General features: G+C 39.8%; 2 protein-coding genes across 6 annotated transcripts; both read left to right on the top strand.

Moving 5' to 3' along the window:
* Positions 1-461: 461 nt before the first annotated feature.
* Positions 462-5,590, top strand: LOC109872865 (uncharacterized). 5 transcript variants are annotated; one of them, XM_031808555.1, is made up of 5 exons: positions 477-812; positions 1,038-1,371; positions 1,569-1,677; positions 1,884-1,929; positions 2,035-5,590. In XM_031808555.1, the coding sequence occupies exon 5, from the start codon at positions 2,050-2,052 to the stop codon at positions 4,849-4,851; it is 2,802 nt and encodes a 933-aa protein (XP_031664415.1). In that variant the 5' UTR covers positions 477-812; positions 1,038-1,371; positions 1,569-1,677; positions 1,884-1,929; positions 2,035-2,049; the 3' UTR covers positions 4,852-5,590. The 5 variants fall into 4 exon arrangements, with proteins under 5 accessions (XP_020319844.1, XP_020319843.1, XP_031664415.1 ...); XM_020464255.2 differs by having other exon boundaries at positions 462-812; positions 1,041-1,371; positions 1,569-1,699; XM_020464254.2 differs by having other exon boundaries at positions 1,569-1,699.
* Positions 5,591-6,330: 740 nt separating this feature from the next.
* aspa (aspartoacylase) lies at positions 6,331-17,135 on the top strand. The gene is made up of 6 exons (XM_020464423.2): positions 6,331-6,799; positions 10,487-10,682; positions 11,321-11,414; positions 11,629-11,736; positions 15,071-15,180; positions 15,469-17,135. Exons 1-6 carry the CDS (start codon positions 6,357-6,359, stop codon positions 15,658-15,660), a joined length of 1,143 nt encoding a protein of 380 aa, XP_020320012.1. The 5' UTR covers positions 6,331-6,356; the 3' UTR covers positions 15,661-17,135.
* Positions 17,136-17,696: the final 561 nt, after the last annotated feature.

Genomic DNA, 17,696 nt, shown 5'->3' on the forward strand with positions numbered 1-17,696 from the left:
TACATGTATGTAAGGGCAAAGTGACTAGGCAACAGTATAGATAATGAACAGTAGCAGCAGCGTATGTGATGAGTCAAGAGTTAGCGCAGTCGGGCACCTTGCAGTCGGATGCCAAGCAGTTGCCATACCAAGCAGGGATGCAGCCGGTCAAGATGCTCTCAATGGTACAGTTGTAGAACTTTCTGAGGATCTGGGGACCCATGCCAAATCTTTTCAGCCTCCTGAGGGGGAAGAGGTATTGTCGTGCCTTCTTTTACCGCCTACCACGCCAAGTTCGCGCCGCCCAACGGACCCCCGCCCACTCTCTTTCTCACCGCTTTCACAAGCCTCGATAATGAATGGGAAGTGGTGTTTCGCCGCGCAGCACCGCGTGCTAGAGTACACGAGCCGTGCAGCGCGAGTCAATGAAGAACTCATAGAAAAGCCTTGGTTGGCCCACAAATATTCTCTGACGTTATATAACGACGTCTGCTCGCCTCACTTCCTGGTTGACTGTGTGAATTTGTCCAAACATGACCGCGTGTGCTGTGTACAGGTAGAATAGATAAAAGGTATACCTTTTTTTTGTACCTCATGGCTTCTGTCAGTGACCTGCAAGCTCGACGAGTTGAAAATAATAATACACGCACTCTGTTAAACTCAGAAGGCGTTTATGAAGCAGCAGAAGATAATTCATCCCAGATCATTCTGGAGAACCCCGATCCTGATATCGTTAAAACAATCTCACATTATTTCGATGCTGCTCTCAGTGGGCAGAACTATGTGTTATCCCATCCCGTCACAGACCATGGCGCTGAGTCTTCAGCAGACAGGTAAGCACACATGGAAAGATGAACCCAGATACATTGGTTAAAAGTCAGTGCTGTGGCCTCAGCAATGCTTCTCCATAAATGTGTGAAGCATTCAGAATAGATTCCTATAGCTAGCTTATTACAACAATGTCAAGAAAAATGTATTTGAATTAACATTACAATTAACACAACCAAAAGTGTGAACATTGCAATGCTTGTCTTTCCCATTTCTCACACATATATCAGTAGGGATTCAGGGGACAGCCTGTTCATAACTCAAGTGCCAGTGTCTGAGGTGGTGAGGTCTGTGAGAAGATGCCACTCAAAGGAGAGGTCAGAGTTCACATGTACCATAGAATCAGAGGAGGAGAGTGGGGACAAAGATGGACCTGCCACTCCCCAAAGGAAGCAGCAGGTCTCACAGGCAATGAAACATCACAAGAGGAAAGCAGAGAGGCATGGCCTGAAAAAGTACTCCTTTCCCTTTCTGGGGAGCATTTACAGAAGTAAACCCCTATCTAGTCGAGAGTGGGCTTACAAGAAAACACACCTACCACTATTAAAGAGTGTGACCTTCTCGGTAAGTAGGCAGCACTTCTTGTGTCAAATTCGTATTGTAAAAAAAAGATCCTTCATAAAATAAAACAAAGTGCAGCTTCTGATACTTATCATTTGGATCATATATAGGCCTAATGTATTTGTGGGTAACTAATGTGTCATATGCTTCTAAATGTCTTCTCAGTCTCACTGACATTAAATCCCTTTTGTTTCCAATAGAGTAAGGCAATTGGAGGCTTTTTTAGATGTGTCAAAACACTGCAGAAGTTCTCTAAAGGAAAAGCGACTTTAGCTTCAGCTTTACCAAACAGATATCTGGATAAGGAAGGTGAACTGTCTCCACTGTCAGAGTAAGGTTTCTACAGCTCTACATTTTGAAATAAGAAAAGGTTGTAATTGCGGGAGATGGTCAGTGCTCTTAAGGTAGATTTGAGCTCTGAAACGGGGCAGAACACATTTCTTCCTTTGAGCTTCTTTATAATGATTGTATATTTCTGAGGTGTATAATGCTGTATTTTTTCTATGGACCTACAGACAGGAGGTGGAATCTGAAGGTAGTGATGATGACATCAGAGTGGTGGTGAGTATGATCAAATAATCTTACATTTTATCTAGGCTCTTTTTCTCATTGCATCATGAGTCAAATGATTTGCTATTTCATTTGATCAACATTTCTTTGTTACAGGAAAATACACTTTTAATGCCATTCCTGAAAAAGAAAAATAGTCAAACTTGGTGTTATCCATCATCTGAAGCTGAAAAGCAATGCAGAAACTTTTCATCTGTAAGCAAAGACTCCACCGCCAAGACAAAGAAACAGAGCACAAAGAAAACACAACACCTCCCTCATGTTAAACAAACTCTTTCCTTGGTTTCCAAAATGATTAAAGACACACCATCAAAGCAGAGTTTTGCTGGGTCACGGCGAATCGTACCTGAGAAATGTAACATGGCAGAAGAAGAGACTAACCCAGAGTCAGTCAGTTGCGTTAGGAGATGTTCATCTGGTAGGGGTTTAGTCCGCAATAAAACCGAAGAACCTGGTATACATTTAGCTGACAATACAGACGGACCGGAAGAGAACGACAACATGGACATTTCATTGACAGAATGGAAGACAATGCTGAATATCGGATTTGTCAGTGAGGAAGTAGAGGGGAGTGGAATAGACCAGGCAGTGGACATAACGAGTTCACCTATTAATGAAGTGCAGGAAAGTGAAGGAAGCTGTTTGGAGAGGACCCAAGGCAGAGCCATGACCCCCAGTGTGACTGGGCAGCGCCCTGATCGTGACCATCTGAACCAGACAAGAGAAACAGAGGCTGATCCTGGAATTAAAGGTCACAACCCCCCTTCAACAGATCCAGCGCTCACAAATTACTGTACAAATGTTGATGCTGGGGGAGACTATGAACAGAAGGGAAAGAAGAGGAAGAAAAAGAACAGGAAAAGAGAGGGAGGAGATGATGAAAGTATTGAGGACCGAGTTGGGCAGCCTCCATGCCAAGAAGCTCCAGATTATCAGGAACTAGTCACCTGTGTGAGTACAAGCACCATACAGGGAGGAGAGGCTACTGAGATAACCCAGGATAACAAGGCAGAGCATTCTGTGTCCGTGTCTGGTGAAATGATTATGCCACAGAAAAAGAAGAGAAAAAAGGAGAGGAGGGGTTCACCATGCCATGTTGATACAGATATATGCCTAAGACAGGAAGAGAACCCCAAGCTATCATCCCATGCTGGAGGTGGTACTATAGTTCAGACCGAAGACATAGAACTGAAGAAAATGAAGAAAAAGTATAAGAATTCCACAGCACATGCCATCCTGGAGGAAGGACCAGAAAAAGGACATTTTCTGAATTTGAGTTTGGAAACACAGTTAGATGAGGAAATAGGACCCCAAAAGGGAACAAACATTTCAACCCTCCCTGAAGATAATGTCATAAACCTACATGTAAATGCTACTGATATAAGACCGAAAACAATTGAGTGCTCTATAGTCCAACTTACTAAATTGGTAGCCCAGAGAAAGAAGCATAAAACCATGGCACCAATAGACAATTCTTTGGCACAGAGTGACGGCACAATTTATTTTAGGAAAAAGAAAAAGGCAAAGAAAGATGGGGATTCCTGCAGCAATGAAATGGTGGGAAATTATACTGAAATTGCTCTGACTACAAGTACTTCATCTCAATCTGGTGAAATCGATACACTAGAGAAGAAAAACCGCAAACGAGATAAGAAACAGAATTCTGACATTCATGAAAATTCTTTGGCCAGACCCAAAGAGAATGTTGTGACCCATGAGAGGTCTGACGACAAGGTTACGGAGAAGAAGCGGAAGAAGAGGAGGAAATCTTCAACTGAAGATGGCGCCGTTGTTCAACAACAAGAGGATAATATTCAAAAATTCCATATCTCCCTCAAGAGTTCTGTGTCTGAATCCATTGACACTGTGCCACCAAGAAAAAAGGGGAAGAAAGATGGGGATGTAGTAACTCCTTTGAGCACAGAGGAGAGATGTCAAAAGGACAGCATACCACCTGAAACAGATGAGATCACTAGCCCAAGAAAGAATAAGAAAAAGCGAGATGAGTCTAAAGACACTTGTTCTGTCATACACCAGGATACAGCAGCTCCACTGAAAAAAGAGAGTATTGGCATATCTTTGGAGGGGTGTGAGAGTTCTGCTTTGACTCCAGATGACACAGTTTCTCAGAGAAAAACTAAGAAAAATAAGAATTCCCTCACCAAACATGATCCTGAGGGAAGACTGAAAAATGATGCAACTAAAATATCTCAGAGGATGAACGCAACTGTAAAAAATTCTGCTGAAGTGAGACTTGAAGCTGAAAGTGCCTTTATATCCTCAGAGAGAAAGAGGAAAAAGACAAAGAGGAGGAAATTCACTGATTACGAAGTACCAGCGGTAGGACATCAAGATAATGATAACACTGCAATACTAATTGAAACGACCCAGAGTTCTATGACCCAATACAAAGAAACAGTGTCGAAGAAGAAGAAGAAGAAGAAAATAAATGATAACACTGCAATGCTAATTGAAACGACCCAGAGTTCTATGACCGAATACAAAGAAACAGAGTCGAAGAAGAAGAAAATAAATGATAACACTGCAATGCTAATTGAAACGACCCAGAGTTCTATGACCCAATACAAAGAAACGGTGTCGAAGAAGAAAATAAATGATAACACTGCAATGCTAATTGAAACGACCCAGAGTTCTATGACCCAATACACAGAAACAGAGTCACAGAAGAAGAAGAAGAAGAAAATAAATAGAAAAACGAACAAGGAATCAGTTGCCCCGAAGCGCACAGATGGAAGACAGACCGGGGAGATGTCAGAGGCAACGTCATGCTGTCTGCCTTTACCACAGATTAATCCTGATCCTGTATCAATCTCCCATGAATTTGTTTCATCAGCAGAGAAGAAAAATAAGAAAAATAAGCATGGAAAAGACAAGAGGATGATGTATGTATGATGCATATCAGGATTACCTCGCAACCGAACACATTGACACAGAGGTGATGTCATGAAGCATGCCATCTGAATAAAACAACCCATAGCTTGGAGAGGATTTTTGATGGGTGGCCTTTGGTTATAAGTGAACAGATTTTTAAATGAGTAGATTCATTGTACACCACCCCTATGATGGTTGTTCTTCCACTCTTTAGAGACACTTGTATGTGCATTCAGATGATCAATTAACATATTCAGATGATAAATGTGCATGCATAGGCTAGTCAGATAAACTGAACGTTTTCAGTGTTAAGTTACCACTAAATGGTGTTTTGTAAAGAATATTTTTAATCCTACCCTGTCACCTAGTGGACAACTTAAGACAAAACACTGGTTTTACTCAAACTGGTTTTATTGCAGTGTTAGTGACATGTTTATAACTTGGATTCTACTGTCATGATGTTTCATTAGTTCTCCGTATAATGTATGCCAGTGACGCATGAGAAAGTGGTTGTGTACATTTGATAAGATTTGTTTCTTGTTCAGTTTTGAAATAGATTACATTTCTAATGTAATTCCATTCAGTAAGGGACATTGATGCAATATCCTTTGTGCAGTGCATCATATGAAGGCCTAGTCTAAACATTGTCTCCACAACCATTATAGCTATAGTAATACTTTTTATATTGGCTCCATATAAGTGTAGTTGTAAGTATGACTGTCTATTGAAAGATACACAATAAATGTACAGTTTATCAATGTTTTATTGTAAGACTAATGTGTTATTGATTAGCAGCACTGTATTCATAGAATTAGATCAGTTCAGGCAAATATTGTCTAGAGAGATATATAGGTGTCACGCCTTGGTCTTAGTATTTTGTGTTTTCTTTATTTTATTTGGTCAGGCCAGGGTGTGACATGGGTTTAATTTGTGGTGGGTTTTTGTATTGGGGTTTAAGTAGGTATTGAGATTGTGGCTGAGTAGGGTTGTCTAGGAAAGTCTATGGCTGCCTGAGGCGGTTCTCAATCAGAGTCAGGTGATTATCGTTGTCTGATTGGGAACCATGTTTAGGTAGCCCGGGTTTCACTGTGTGTTTGTGGGTGATTGTTCCTGTCTCTGTGTTTGTTGTCACAAGATAGGCTGTATAGGTTTTCACGTTCCGTTTGTTGTTTTGTAGATTTAAGTTATTTCATGTATCGTTCATTTTCCATGAAAGAACATGAGTAACCACCACGCTGCATTTTGGTCCGACTCTCTTTCACCCGAAGAAAACCATTACAATAGGCCTATAAAACATAACGTTCATATATAATTATGTAATATGAATTGATAATCTGGTTGCAACAGAATAATTAATAATGTGGTTGCAACTTTAAGATTAATTGTGAAAATCATATTTATAAAATTGTAAAACCATATCACAACCAATCCATAATGGGGATAGCCTAGTATGTGTAGGCTGTTGTGGGAGGATCTTAACCCAACCTTCTCAAGTAATGTACAACACGACAGAGTTATGTTCGGTGATGAGTGGTCACAGTAGTCCAGCGGCGATATTATATAAGTGTACTACCCGAACAGCATTCATATCACAATTGGTTAAGAAACGTCAACCGTGGTTTTTATTGCCTGGCAACTTTCAGCGGCTGCTCTCCCGAGTCCTCAAGCTCGTGCTTTCATCTGAGAGCTTGTATCAACTGTTCAATATTCCAGCCTTCACTACCGCTATGACTTCAAGTACCAATGTCTCTTGTTTTCACGAGGCTCGAAGAGTTGCTATTTTTGGAGGCACGCACGGAAATGAAATGTCAGGCGTAACGCTTGTAAATCTGTGGATACAGAATGGAAAAGAAATCCATAGAAAGGGAGTTGAGACGAAACCCTTCATAACGAACCCAAGAGCCGTGGAGAAATGTACTAGATATGTGGACACAGATCTTAACAGAGCGTTCACGACCGAGAATCTCAGGTAAACAGCGGGGACCTTTGACGTTGATTCGTGTTTATCTGTCTGTCCAGTGTTATTTAGTTCACAGTACCCAAATACACTTAAAGTCTATATTGTTTATAGACAACTCTGGAATTGCCATATTATAGATGTTCTTATTATATATATATATATATATATATATATATATATGTGTGCTAAGGATGTATGTTTATTATGGCTTATTATAAGCAATTGCCGAACAGCTTATTATGGAAATCCTGAAGTTTGTGATTTTCTGGAAGAAAAAAAGAAAAAAAAAGTTGAACTGCCCCAATTACAGCAAAGTTACTGTATTCATGCTCACACAGACTCACAGCTGATTTTCAGCTCGCCTCTGGGCAAAACCTGAGCAGAATGTGACTGAGTTACAAATGAGCTTGGAGTTGGTCCAAGTGCATGACAGCAGAAGGATTGGACTGACAGAAGTTCATGTTTTATAATACAGTAGCCTATTCATTAAATTACATGTGTAATGATTTCTTTTGCTTCTAACTTGGCATTATGCCCCAATGGCCAAATAGGCCTAGTTTGAAAACTTCAGTGTGTATGCATGGGAAGCAAGCACCTTCCATCTCCTTGCTATCATGATATAGGTATGCTTGAATCCACATTTTGAACCTTCAACATATAGTCTAAATGTAGAAATAATGCTTCTCTTCAGTGTCTGTAGATGTAGTCAAATAGATTATAAACACATTTTTCACTTGAGTATTGCATCTACTCAGCAGACTCCTCTCTAGTCACACTAACATGTTGTTGACACATCATTTAGGCAGGCTAAGCTGATTACCTCCTTGAAGACATATTCTAATTACAGCATTTCTATTTATATCAGGCCGATGGACTGCACTCTTGATTCCAAGATACATTCCTGTAATGTTTTTGTGGTTTCATACTGGCATTTTGGTGTTTGGTTTAAGCTGGTTGGTAGGCCTATAGTTGTCTTTTAACCAATCAACCACACATTTTTCATAATCTATCTGGCATAGGTTTTCTTTTATAGGCTACTGAGGGTGGAGAATAACTGCATTTGACAGACCTACCTGTCTCTATTGTGCTACATGATAGTCCTAACTATCCGGACATTGCTAGATATGCAGTCAAAAGGGAGTTGGGCGGGGGGAGAGAAAGAGACAAAAAATGGGTAGCACAGGTGCCATTATGCTATTGGGGCAGCTTGGAGAACATGCTGGTTCAGCATTAGAGCATTTGTTGTTTTAGAATTGTTTAAAAAAAGGCATAGGAGAGGAAGGAAACATTTCAGCTATCCAATGGTATTGTGAATCAATTTTGTGAGCATAGGTTGCAGCATGATAAGAATCACTGAAGATTAGCTTAGTCATTAGTTCATAAGACATTCAGAAATGTTGTAATAATTGCTCAGAAATGCTTGCCTGTTGAGACTTCCTCTGCTCTATGTTCGCTACATACTTCAGTCTGAGACTGTCATCAACGAAGGAGTTTGTGGTGACAACAAAATGAGGTGTGTTGTACAAAACAACGTCATCAGCGATTGGATCATCGATAACCAATCAGAGTATCAATGACAATGATACATTTTCCAAATGCCACTTTACCCACATGTGTTCGTTCTGGCTCTGACCCCAACAGATCCGTTTCTGGGACCAATCAGAATAGTTAGAATGTGTTTGCGTTCTAGACATCGTTGGGGGGTAATCAGATCCAGACTCACTGCGGAGAAGAAACCAACATCCATGGCTGTGGTGTAGTGTTTGGCTGGAGCAAGGAGTTTGGGTAGCCAGGCAACAGAACTGCAAGGCTGTGAGAATATGGTCGAAATAAATGTGCTGCTTTTGAGGTTCAGAAAAAGAACATGCTTTGTGATATTGTTGTTCTCCAAAATGTTAGTTTTTTCCGACTCCCCAACAACAGGATGTTCCGGTTTTCAGGGGAAATAGAAAGAGAGCCTGTGACACTACTGCTTTTGGACGTTAACAAGGCGACACTCCGTCTTATCTCTTCTCCCACATTTACTGGATTGGTTCAACAGTGCAGAAGAGAACTTCCCCCCAATTTAGTTTTTCTTCTCGTCAAGACCAGTATGTAGGGGGATCTAGTTTCAGGCGATTATTTTACGCCTGCTACATTAGTTAACCAACATGTAGAAACGTACCCTTTGAATGTGAGCATGAATATGCATGAGCCTGATCATACTTCTGTACTCTTAAAGGGATAGCGCAGTTAAAAACGTGATTTTTCTGTCAAATAAAAAATATATTTCCACATTATGAGGTCGAAATAACACTCTGAAATTGTGAAAATTATTATAATGCCCTTATGTATGTAACAAATGCTTTCCCATCCTGCCTGTAGCAGAGTAGGCGTTTTCAATATTTGTGGGCTATAACTTACTGCTGTCTGGTGAAAGTTTTGTTGGTCTTCTTACATTAGGGTTAAAGTGTAAGTCTTATATCACCATTTGTTTATTGTAGCGGACTCCACTGTCAATCATTAACAGCCTCATTTATTGTAAGGCATGTGCTGTGTTCTGAATCACATATTTACTAGGGATAATCGGTAGCTTATAAATGTCTGTTTAGTATAAAGGCCTAGTATGTAAGACCACTGTTTACTAGACAGGAGGTGAACAGTATTGTACACTAAACAAAAATATAAACGCAAGATGTAAACTGTTGGTCCCATGTTTCATGAGCTGAAATAAAAAATCCCAGACATTTTCCATATGCACAAAAAGCTTATTTATTTCAAATTTTGTGCCATTATTTGTTTACGTCCTTGTTAGTGAGCTTTTCTCCTTTGCCAAGATAATCCATCCACCTGACAGGTGTGGCATATCAAGAAGCTGATTAAATTATCATTACACAGGTGCACCTTGTGCTGGGACAATAAAAGGCCTCTTTAAAATGTGCCGTTTTGTCACACAACACAATGCCACAGATTGATCAAGTTTTAAGGGAGCTTGCAATTGGCATGCTGACTGCAGGAATGACCACCAGAGCTGTTGCCAGAGAACTGAATGTTCATGACTACCATAAGTTGCCTCCAACCGGCCTTACAACCGCAGACCACGTGTAACCACGTGAGGGGGCCTTTTATTTTCCCCAGCACCTGTCAGGTGGATGACGAGAATTTCTGTCTGTAATAAAGCCCCTTTCTGGGGAAAAACTCATTATGATTGGCTGGCTCCCCAGTGATGTGAAATCCTAGGGGCCTAATGAATTCATTTCAATTGACTGATTTCCTTATATGAACTGTAACTCAGTAAAATCTTTGAAATTGTTGCATGTTGCATTTATATTTTTGTTCAGTATAGTTCATCAGTATAGTTATTACACATAATTTCATGATTTCACATTGTTAATACAATGTTGCTCCTATAGTAATTACACTGTTACTACACAGGTGTTAGAACTACTAAAAGTAAAGTGTTCCTGAACTACCTGGTAATTACCAGGCCTAGCGGTTAGCGCGTTAGGCCAGTAACCGAAAGGTCGCTGGTTCGAATATCCGAGTCGACAAGGTGACAATCTGTCATTGTGCCCTAGAACAAGGCGCTAAACCCTCATTTTCTCCAGGGGCACCATACTACTATGCCTGACCCTGTAAAACAACACATTTCACTGCACCTATCTGGTGTGTGTGACAATAAAACAAGTGGTTAACCTGTCAGTGGTGTATCCACAGCGCCCCTAGTGGAGATGACCTGCCCTACGAGGTCCAGAGGGCCCAGCAGATCAATGAGATATTTGGACCTAAAGGAAGCCCTGAGGCCTACGATGTCATCTTCGACCTCCACAACACTACCTCCAACATGGGTTGTACGCTCATACTGGAGAGCTCCAAGGATCACTTCAACCTCCAGATGATGCATTACATCAAGGTGAACTTAGAAAGTGTTTTCTCCCTCTCACTTTCTCAAATAAAACATACTTTTTGGGCTCAGTTAGAATTTCAGGCAGTCAATTCAGGAAATTAACAAAAATTACAATTCAGTAACTGAAAAAATTGCATTTGTTTTCTATAACTTCTCAATGAACTGAAAAGTAGAAGCTATTTATTTCAGAAGTTTTAACATGTCTGAAGTTTAAATTCAAATCACTTCCTGAATTGACAGCCGTCAATTCGAATTGAGCCCAACCCTGGTCCAGGAAACCGCCGCTCTGTGTTTCCTCTTAGTGCACTTTGCATAACCTTTCTCACTCACTAACCCATTATGGGTTAGTTGTATGAATAATGACTAATTTCATTGATTGAATCACAAGGTTACCTATTAGTGCTCTTTAATGGTACATGTGAGTTAACTATAGGGAACCTATAGGAAGTTAGCTATTGTATAAAGAGGAGGGTTAAAACCACTTATTAAACACTGGTTTGACTAAATTGGTCATACTTAGCCTTTTATTGTTATATTTCTGACTAATGTGTTATTAGCGGCCATATTATAATGGAAATAATGTTTTCTGTGTTGAGGTTGTGTGTTTGTTCACATGCTGAGACATCTTTAATTATGTCATGCAGAAAGCCATAGCTCCTGACAGTTGTCCAGTTCTGCTGACTGAACACCCGCTACTCAAGTATTCAACTTCACGCTCTGTGGCCAAGCACCCCATCGGTGAGTGGGGCCTTACAGGCCTTACAGCCTATGAAGAATTTGAGATGTTGTAGTACGTTGGGGGCATTTATTCACTTTTTAAAAACTTTATAATGTAATAGTAATTATTAAACAAGTCAAAAATAAGTTTAAATAGATTCAAATTGAATTTGTCCCTAAAGAAGACAACATATTTAAAGGATATATTTAAAGGTTTTGAATGTGTTTATTTCAGGTCTAGAGGTTGGCCCACAACCTCAGGGGGTTTTGAGGAGCAACATCTTTGAGTCTATGAGGGTGGTACTGAAACATGCCCTGGACTTCATTGAGCTCTTCAACGAAGGTGTGTAATATTTGTGTAAAATTTATAAAAGATAAGCATTCCATAGATTTTGTACAGCACACATCAGCTGGCGGTAAATTAATATGGTTATAAGGTATTAAAAACAAAATACCTACGCGGTAGTTTGAATGTCCCACTGTCACGTTGTATAAAGACAGATGCAGGAATACACAATAGGGGGTTTAATACTCCACGCAAAAATACAACATGCCATGAAAGGCACGGGGACGAAGCCCAAAATACGTAAACAAAAACACAGGGATGTACCCCAAACAAAAGAGCGAGGTTGAACGTCTAATAAATACAAGGGACCAAATCAAATCAAATCAAATGTATTTATATAGCCCTTCGTACATCAGCTGATATCTCAAAGTGCTGTACAGAAACCCAGCCTAAAACCCCAAACAGCAAGCAATGCAGGTGTAGAAGCACGGTGGCTAGGAAAAACTCCCTAGAAAGGCCAAAACCTAGGAAGAAACCTAGAGAGGAACCAGGCTATGTGGGGTGGCCAGTCTTCTTCTGGCTGTGCCGGGTGGAGATTATAACAGAACATGGCCAAGATGTTCAAATGTTCATAAATGACCAGCATGGTCGAATAATAATAAGGCAGAACAGTTGAAACTGGAGCAGCAGCACGGTCAGGTGGACTGGGGACAGCAAGGAGTCATCATGTCAGGTAGTCCTGGGGCATGGTCCTAGGGCTCAGGTCCTCCGAGAGAGAGAAAGAAAGAGAGAATTAGAGAGAGCATATGTGGGGTGGCCAGTCCTCTTCTGGCTGTGCCGGGTGGAGATTATAACAGAACATGGCCAAGATGTTCAAATGTTCATAAATGACCAGCATGGTCGAATAATAATAAGGCAGAACAGTTGAAACTGGAGCAGCAGCACGGCCAGGTGGACTGGGGACAGCAAGGAGTCATCGACGAGACCTGTAATAGCAATACAGTGAGGGAAAAAAGTATTTGATCCCCGGCTGATTTTGTACGTTTACCCACTTGACAAAGAAATTATCAGTCTATAATTTTAATGGTAGGTTTTTTGAACAGTGAGAGACAGAATAACAACAAAAAAATCCAGAAAAACGCATGTCAAAAATGTTATAAATTGATTTGCATTTTAATAAGGGAAAATACTATTTGACCCCCTCTCAATCAGAAAGATTTCTGGCTCCCAGGTGTCTTTTATACAGGTAACGAGCTGAGATTAGGAACAGACTCTTAAAGGGAGTGCTCCTAATCTCAGTTTGTTACCTGTATAAAGGACACCTGTCCACAGAAGCAATCAATCAATCAGATTCCAAACTCTCCACCATGGCCAAGACCAAAGAGCTCTCCAAGGATGTCAGGGACAAGATTGTAGACCTACACAAGGATGGAATGGGCTACAAGACCATCGCCAAGCAGCTTGGTGAGTAGTTGACAACAGTTGGTGCGATTATTCGCAAATGGAAGAAACACAAAAGAACTGTCAATCTCCGTCGGCCTGGGGCTCCATGCAAGATCTCACCTCGTGGAGTTGCAAGGATCATGAGAACGGTGAGGAATCAGCGCAGAACTACACGGGAGGATCTTGTCAATGATCTCAAGGCAGCTGGGACCATAGTCACCAAGAAAACAATTGGTAACACACTACGCCGTGAAGGACTGAAATCCTGCAGCGCCCGCAAGGTCCCCCTGCTGAAGAAAGCACATATACATGCCCATCTGAAGTTTGCTAATGAACATCTGAATGATTCAGAGGACAACTGGGTGATGTTGTGGTCAGATGAGACCAAAATGGAGCTCTTTGGCATCAACTCAACTCGCCGTGTTTGGAGGAGGAGGAAGGCTGCCTATGACTCCAAGAACCTCATCCCCACCGTCAAACATGGAGGTGGAAACATTATGTTTTTGGGGGTGTTTTTCTGCTAAGGGGACAGGACAACTTCACCGCATCAAAGGGATGATGGACGGGGCCATGTACCGTCAAATCTTGGGTGAGAACATTAACCCACAAGACAATGGTAAACAAAGGGCACATATATACAATTATTAATCAGGGGAAATGGGAACCAGGTGTGCGTAATGAAACAGTTCAATAACGCCTAGAGGCCGGTGACGTAGACCTCCGGAACTCGTGCACGGAATGAGCAGCAGTACCAGGGGAATCTGTGACACCAAGAAAACAATTGTTGTAAGAGAAAGCTTTTTGCAGAACATATTGTGGTTTCTACTCTACCAACACTTTAATAATAAAACAGAAATACAAATCTAACATGAACAAAACTTATCTTCGAGAGATGTCTAATAGGCTAAGTCGTTTTGTATCTCTTTTAGTTTTGTATAAAAGCCTTCTCTGCTCCCCCTTCAGCCTATCTGGCATTATCAGCATCACTGTACTGACTCAGTTTTTATGACATTGCTCATGGGTGAGCAAGTCGTGTTCTCCTTACATGAAAACCTTTTTTAAGTAATCCTTCCACTTCAACTATTTCATAAGATCCCCTTCCAGTTCCTTCAGACAGACAGTGTTTGCCTCTTTGAGGTATCATGTAACTTGTACAGATGTAGGATCTTAATTTGACCAGTTTTTCAAAGCAAAAAATAATTCTGTAGCAACAGGAAATGTGAATTATTTTTAGTTAGGGCAAATGTCCTGCAACAACAGTGATCAAATTAAGATCATACATCTGTATATAGCTGTAAAATATGTAAAAGTATGCTTGACAACTATTGGAAATATGAATGGGGAAAAAAGCTGCATGATACCTCAAAACTGCAACCACTGCAACAAGCTTTCCTCAAAATGTTCTGTAAACAAGCAGTAGTTCTCAAGAGTGAATTGAAGTTTGAAGTCTGCATGTTCATTCCTCTCACTAGGCCCGCTAGGCTGCTGAATGGCATACTTGTTGGAAGTTGGTTAGTTTCCATGTGATTAGGAGCCAGCAGGGTTTTGTAATCTGGTGTCCAGGAGCCTGGATCCAGGGTCCACAGTGGGGGCCTGATGAATGCTGTGTGCCTTGGTGCTGAGTTGTGTTTTCTGCTCTGAGAAATTAAACTGTGTGTGAGGTCCTCCAAAACAACAGTTGGAACTACGGGATATTTTGTACATGATTGGCGATTAATCAATGAGGGAAGAAAAAGTCATGCACACAATCATAGTCAAACTTATTTACAAAATAACACATACATACTGTACATAGGCTACATTATTATTATTGATATTTCTCATAACTGTTGAGGATTATTTTATTTGTGTGCAAGGAAACTACTTCAGTGCTATTTGTTTTGTCCTTTACTTTATTTTGCATGCACAGTAACAAGTGAGGAAGATGTGGTGTGTTTATATTGTGTAGGCTTGGAGTTTCCCCCCTGTACAGTGGATGTGTTCAGAGTTTCAGAGAAGATGGACTATCCCAGAGACACCAATGGCAACATCATTGCCATGGTGCACCCCAATCTACAGGTACAAAACCGGGCGATTAAATGCTATGATACTTTTAAATGTCTTGTTATTTGCTTATTCTAACTTTTTGTTCCTTTCAGTTACGTCTGTTTTTGGCCTAATGTCTTGGGTAACAAATATTGAATTAGTAGTGAATTTCAATAGCCTGTGATGGTGTATCCAATGACAGTCAGAATCCCAGGCTGTTTTCTTTAACTGTGGGGATGCAGTAGTTTGTTACTTTTCTTCAAAAAAGCAGAACTCTAACTCTTGAGCTTTGAATTTCCTTGTTGTTCATTCCTCCTTTAGGACTGTGACTGGGAGCCGTTGAACCCTGGTGACCCTATGTTCCAAACGTTTGACGGGACAACCCTCCGCTACGAAGGTGCTGGCACCGTCTATCCCACTTTTATTAACGAAGCTGCTTATTATGAGAAGCAGCAGGCGTTCGTAACTACCAGACGAGAGACCTTAGCAGCTGGTGCTATCAAAAAAACATAGGACAAAGTTACAGTGTATAGTTTACTTCAGTTTGTTGTAAAGCCCCAGCAATATTCTATATTCTTTACAGTTCATCTTTATTATATTAGATCTATATACAATATTCTTTATAGTTTTCCCAATGACACCACTTAAAAAGAACATCATATCTTTCACATTGATAATTAGAGAGTAATGTTTTATACTCTCTGTACTTTTTTAGATGTCTTATTGATATGTTCTATGATCAACTAACTATGCAAAGTACAGTCACTGTGACTCGAGGCACTGCTAGGTTTTTAATGAAGCTTTGAACTTTTTCTATCCTAAGAATTGTTGTGATGAATACATTTTCTGTTATTTTTAAATAGATTTTATTAAGCAAACTTATAAAGTTTTGTGAAGTGAAAGTAAGCATATCTATGACAAATACAAAGTACCGCAATCCCAAGAAGAACCATAACACTTAAGCACTGTTCTTAATACTGTATTCCTTATAACCGCTCAGGAAGTTGGGCAATTTGATATTATATCAAAAGAATAGTCTACAACCTGAGAATCTTTATGTTGTATCTATTATACTTATAATCAAGTTGTTACAATCAATAAGCTAGTGAGCTTGGCCTTAAAATACAATAACAGAACCTCTTGACGCTACCTAACCTCTCTACAGATGTCGGATCTTAATTTGAGGACTCTTTTGTTGCTGAGAATGTTCCTGCAGAGCAGAAAATGCAAACTTGTAGTGTATTTGAGTTTTAAAAGGCTTCTAAAGTTTGTAATTTCCACTGAAATGTCAGACTTGATGTGCCCTAATGAAAAATGTATCAACTCCTACAAAAATGTCCATTAGTTATAATCCACATAATAATTCACATTTCTTGTTGCTGCAGGATTAAATTAAGATCCTACATATGTATACAATCAATGCCACCTAACCTTTCTACAATGGTCACTATTATGGTGCTGCTACTATTGTCCTACTATTGCCTTAAAATAAGTGATTTCTATGATAATTGCATGACATTTGTGAGGGAAAGTTTCATTTGTGATCCCAGATGTGGAATAAATACAGATCCTATTTTGATACGAAGTTGGATATGTAAAGGGGATTTATTTTCATGTGACGAGGTGTGATGTGTTTCAAAAGTTAATTTACATGTGTTTGGTGTCAGAAGGTAGAACATAGTTGATGGTGGTATTATTGTTATTTTGATGTACTGTAAGTGGGTTTTAATGTGTGACGTAAATTTAGAAAATAACATGAGTGGACATATGAAATCTGTTCAAAATATACTGTATGTATATTGTGCAATAATTTCCTTTCCAATAATGTCCTACGCATTTGTTGTTTGTTGAAATGTTATATAGTTATAGCAATAGTGATCTGATTTAAAGATTTCATTCCAATCCCTCAGAACAGTTCAATTGTCGTATATGCCATGCCTTTTTTGTAAGTGACATAATCAATAAATGTCATTTGCATTATACCATCAGTAAATTGATCATAGTGGCTTTTATCATACAATTTAGTAAAATTAAGAAAAGTTGTACATGCACTCTTATATCTTCTGATAATTGGAATCAAAAACAAACAGAGCTAGATATACAGTATGTATCTATGTACGGTATTTGTTTTCAGAATGTGCCATCTCTGCAATGTCATGATGCTATACGAACACAAGAGAGCAGCGCAGCTCTATGTTTTTATTTGTCATTTTATTTCACCTTTATTTAACCAGGTTGGCCAGTTGAGAATAAGTTCTCATTTACAACTGCGACCTGGCCAAGATAAAGCAAAGCAGTGCGACACAAACAACAACACAGAGTTACACATGAAATAAACAATAACACAATAGAAAAGTTTAAATACAGTGTGTGCAAATGAGGTAAGATAAGGGAGGTAAGGCAATAAATAGGCCATAGTGGAAAAATAATTACAATTTAGCAATTAAACACTAGAGTGATAGATGTGCAGAAGATGAATGTGCAAGTAGAGATACTGGGGTGCAAAGGAGCAAAAAATAAATAACATTATGGGAATGAGGTGCTATTTA

Source organism: Oncorhynchus kisutch, linkage group LG28 (assembly GCF_002021735.2).
Source record: "Oncorhynchus kisutch isolate 150728-3 linkage group LG28, Okis_V2, whole genome shotgun sequence".
Classification (NCBI taxonomy): domain Eukaryota; kingdom Metazoa; phylum Chordata; class Actinopteri; order Salmoniformes; family Salmonidae; genus Oncorhynchus; species Oncorhynchus kisutch.

Coding starts and splice junctions, on each gene's coding strand:
- LOC109872865 (XM_020464254.2), top strand. CDS start 574: ATGGCTTCTGTCAGTGACCTGCAAGCTCGACGAGTTGAAAATAATAAT. Junction 813..1,037: donor GCTGAGTCTTCAGCAGACAG/GTAAGCACACAT, acceptor CACATATATCAG/TAGGGATTCAGGGGACAGCC. Junction 1,930..2,034: donor ATGATGACATCAGAGTGGTG/GTGAGTATGATC, acceptor TCTTTGTTACAG/GAAAATACACTTTTAATGCC.
- aspa (XM_020464423.2), top strand. CDS start 6,357: ATGAGTGGTCACAGTAGTCCAGCGGCGATATTATATAAGTGTACTACC. Junction 11,737..15,070: donor CATTGAGCTCTTCAACGAAG/GTGTGTAATATT, acceptor TATATTGTGTAG/GCTTGGAGTTTCCCCCCTGT. Junction 15,181..15,468: donor TGGTGCACCCCAATCTACAG/GTACAAAACCGG, acceptor TTCCTCCTTTAG/GACTGTGACTGGGAGCCGTT.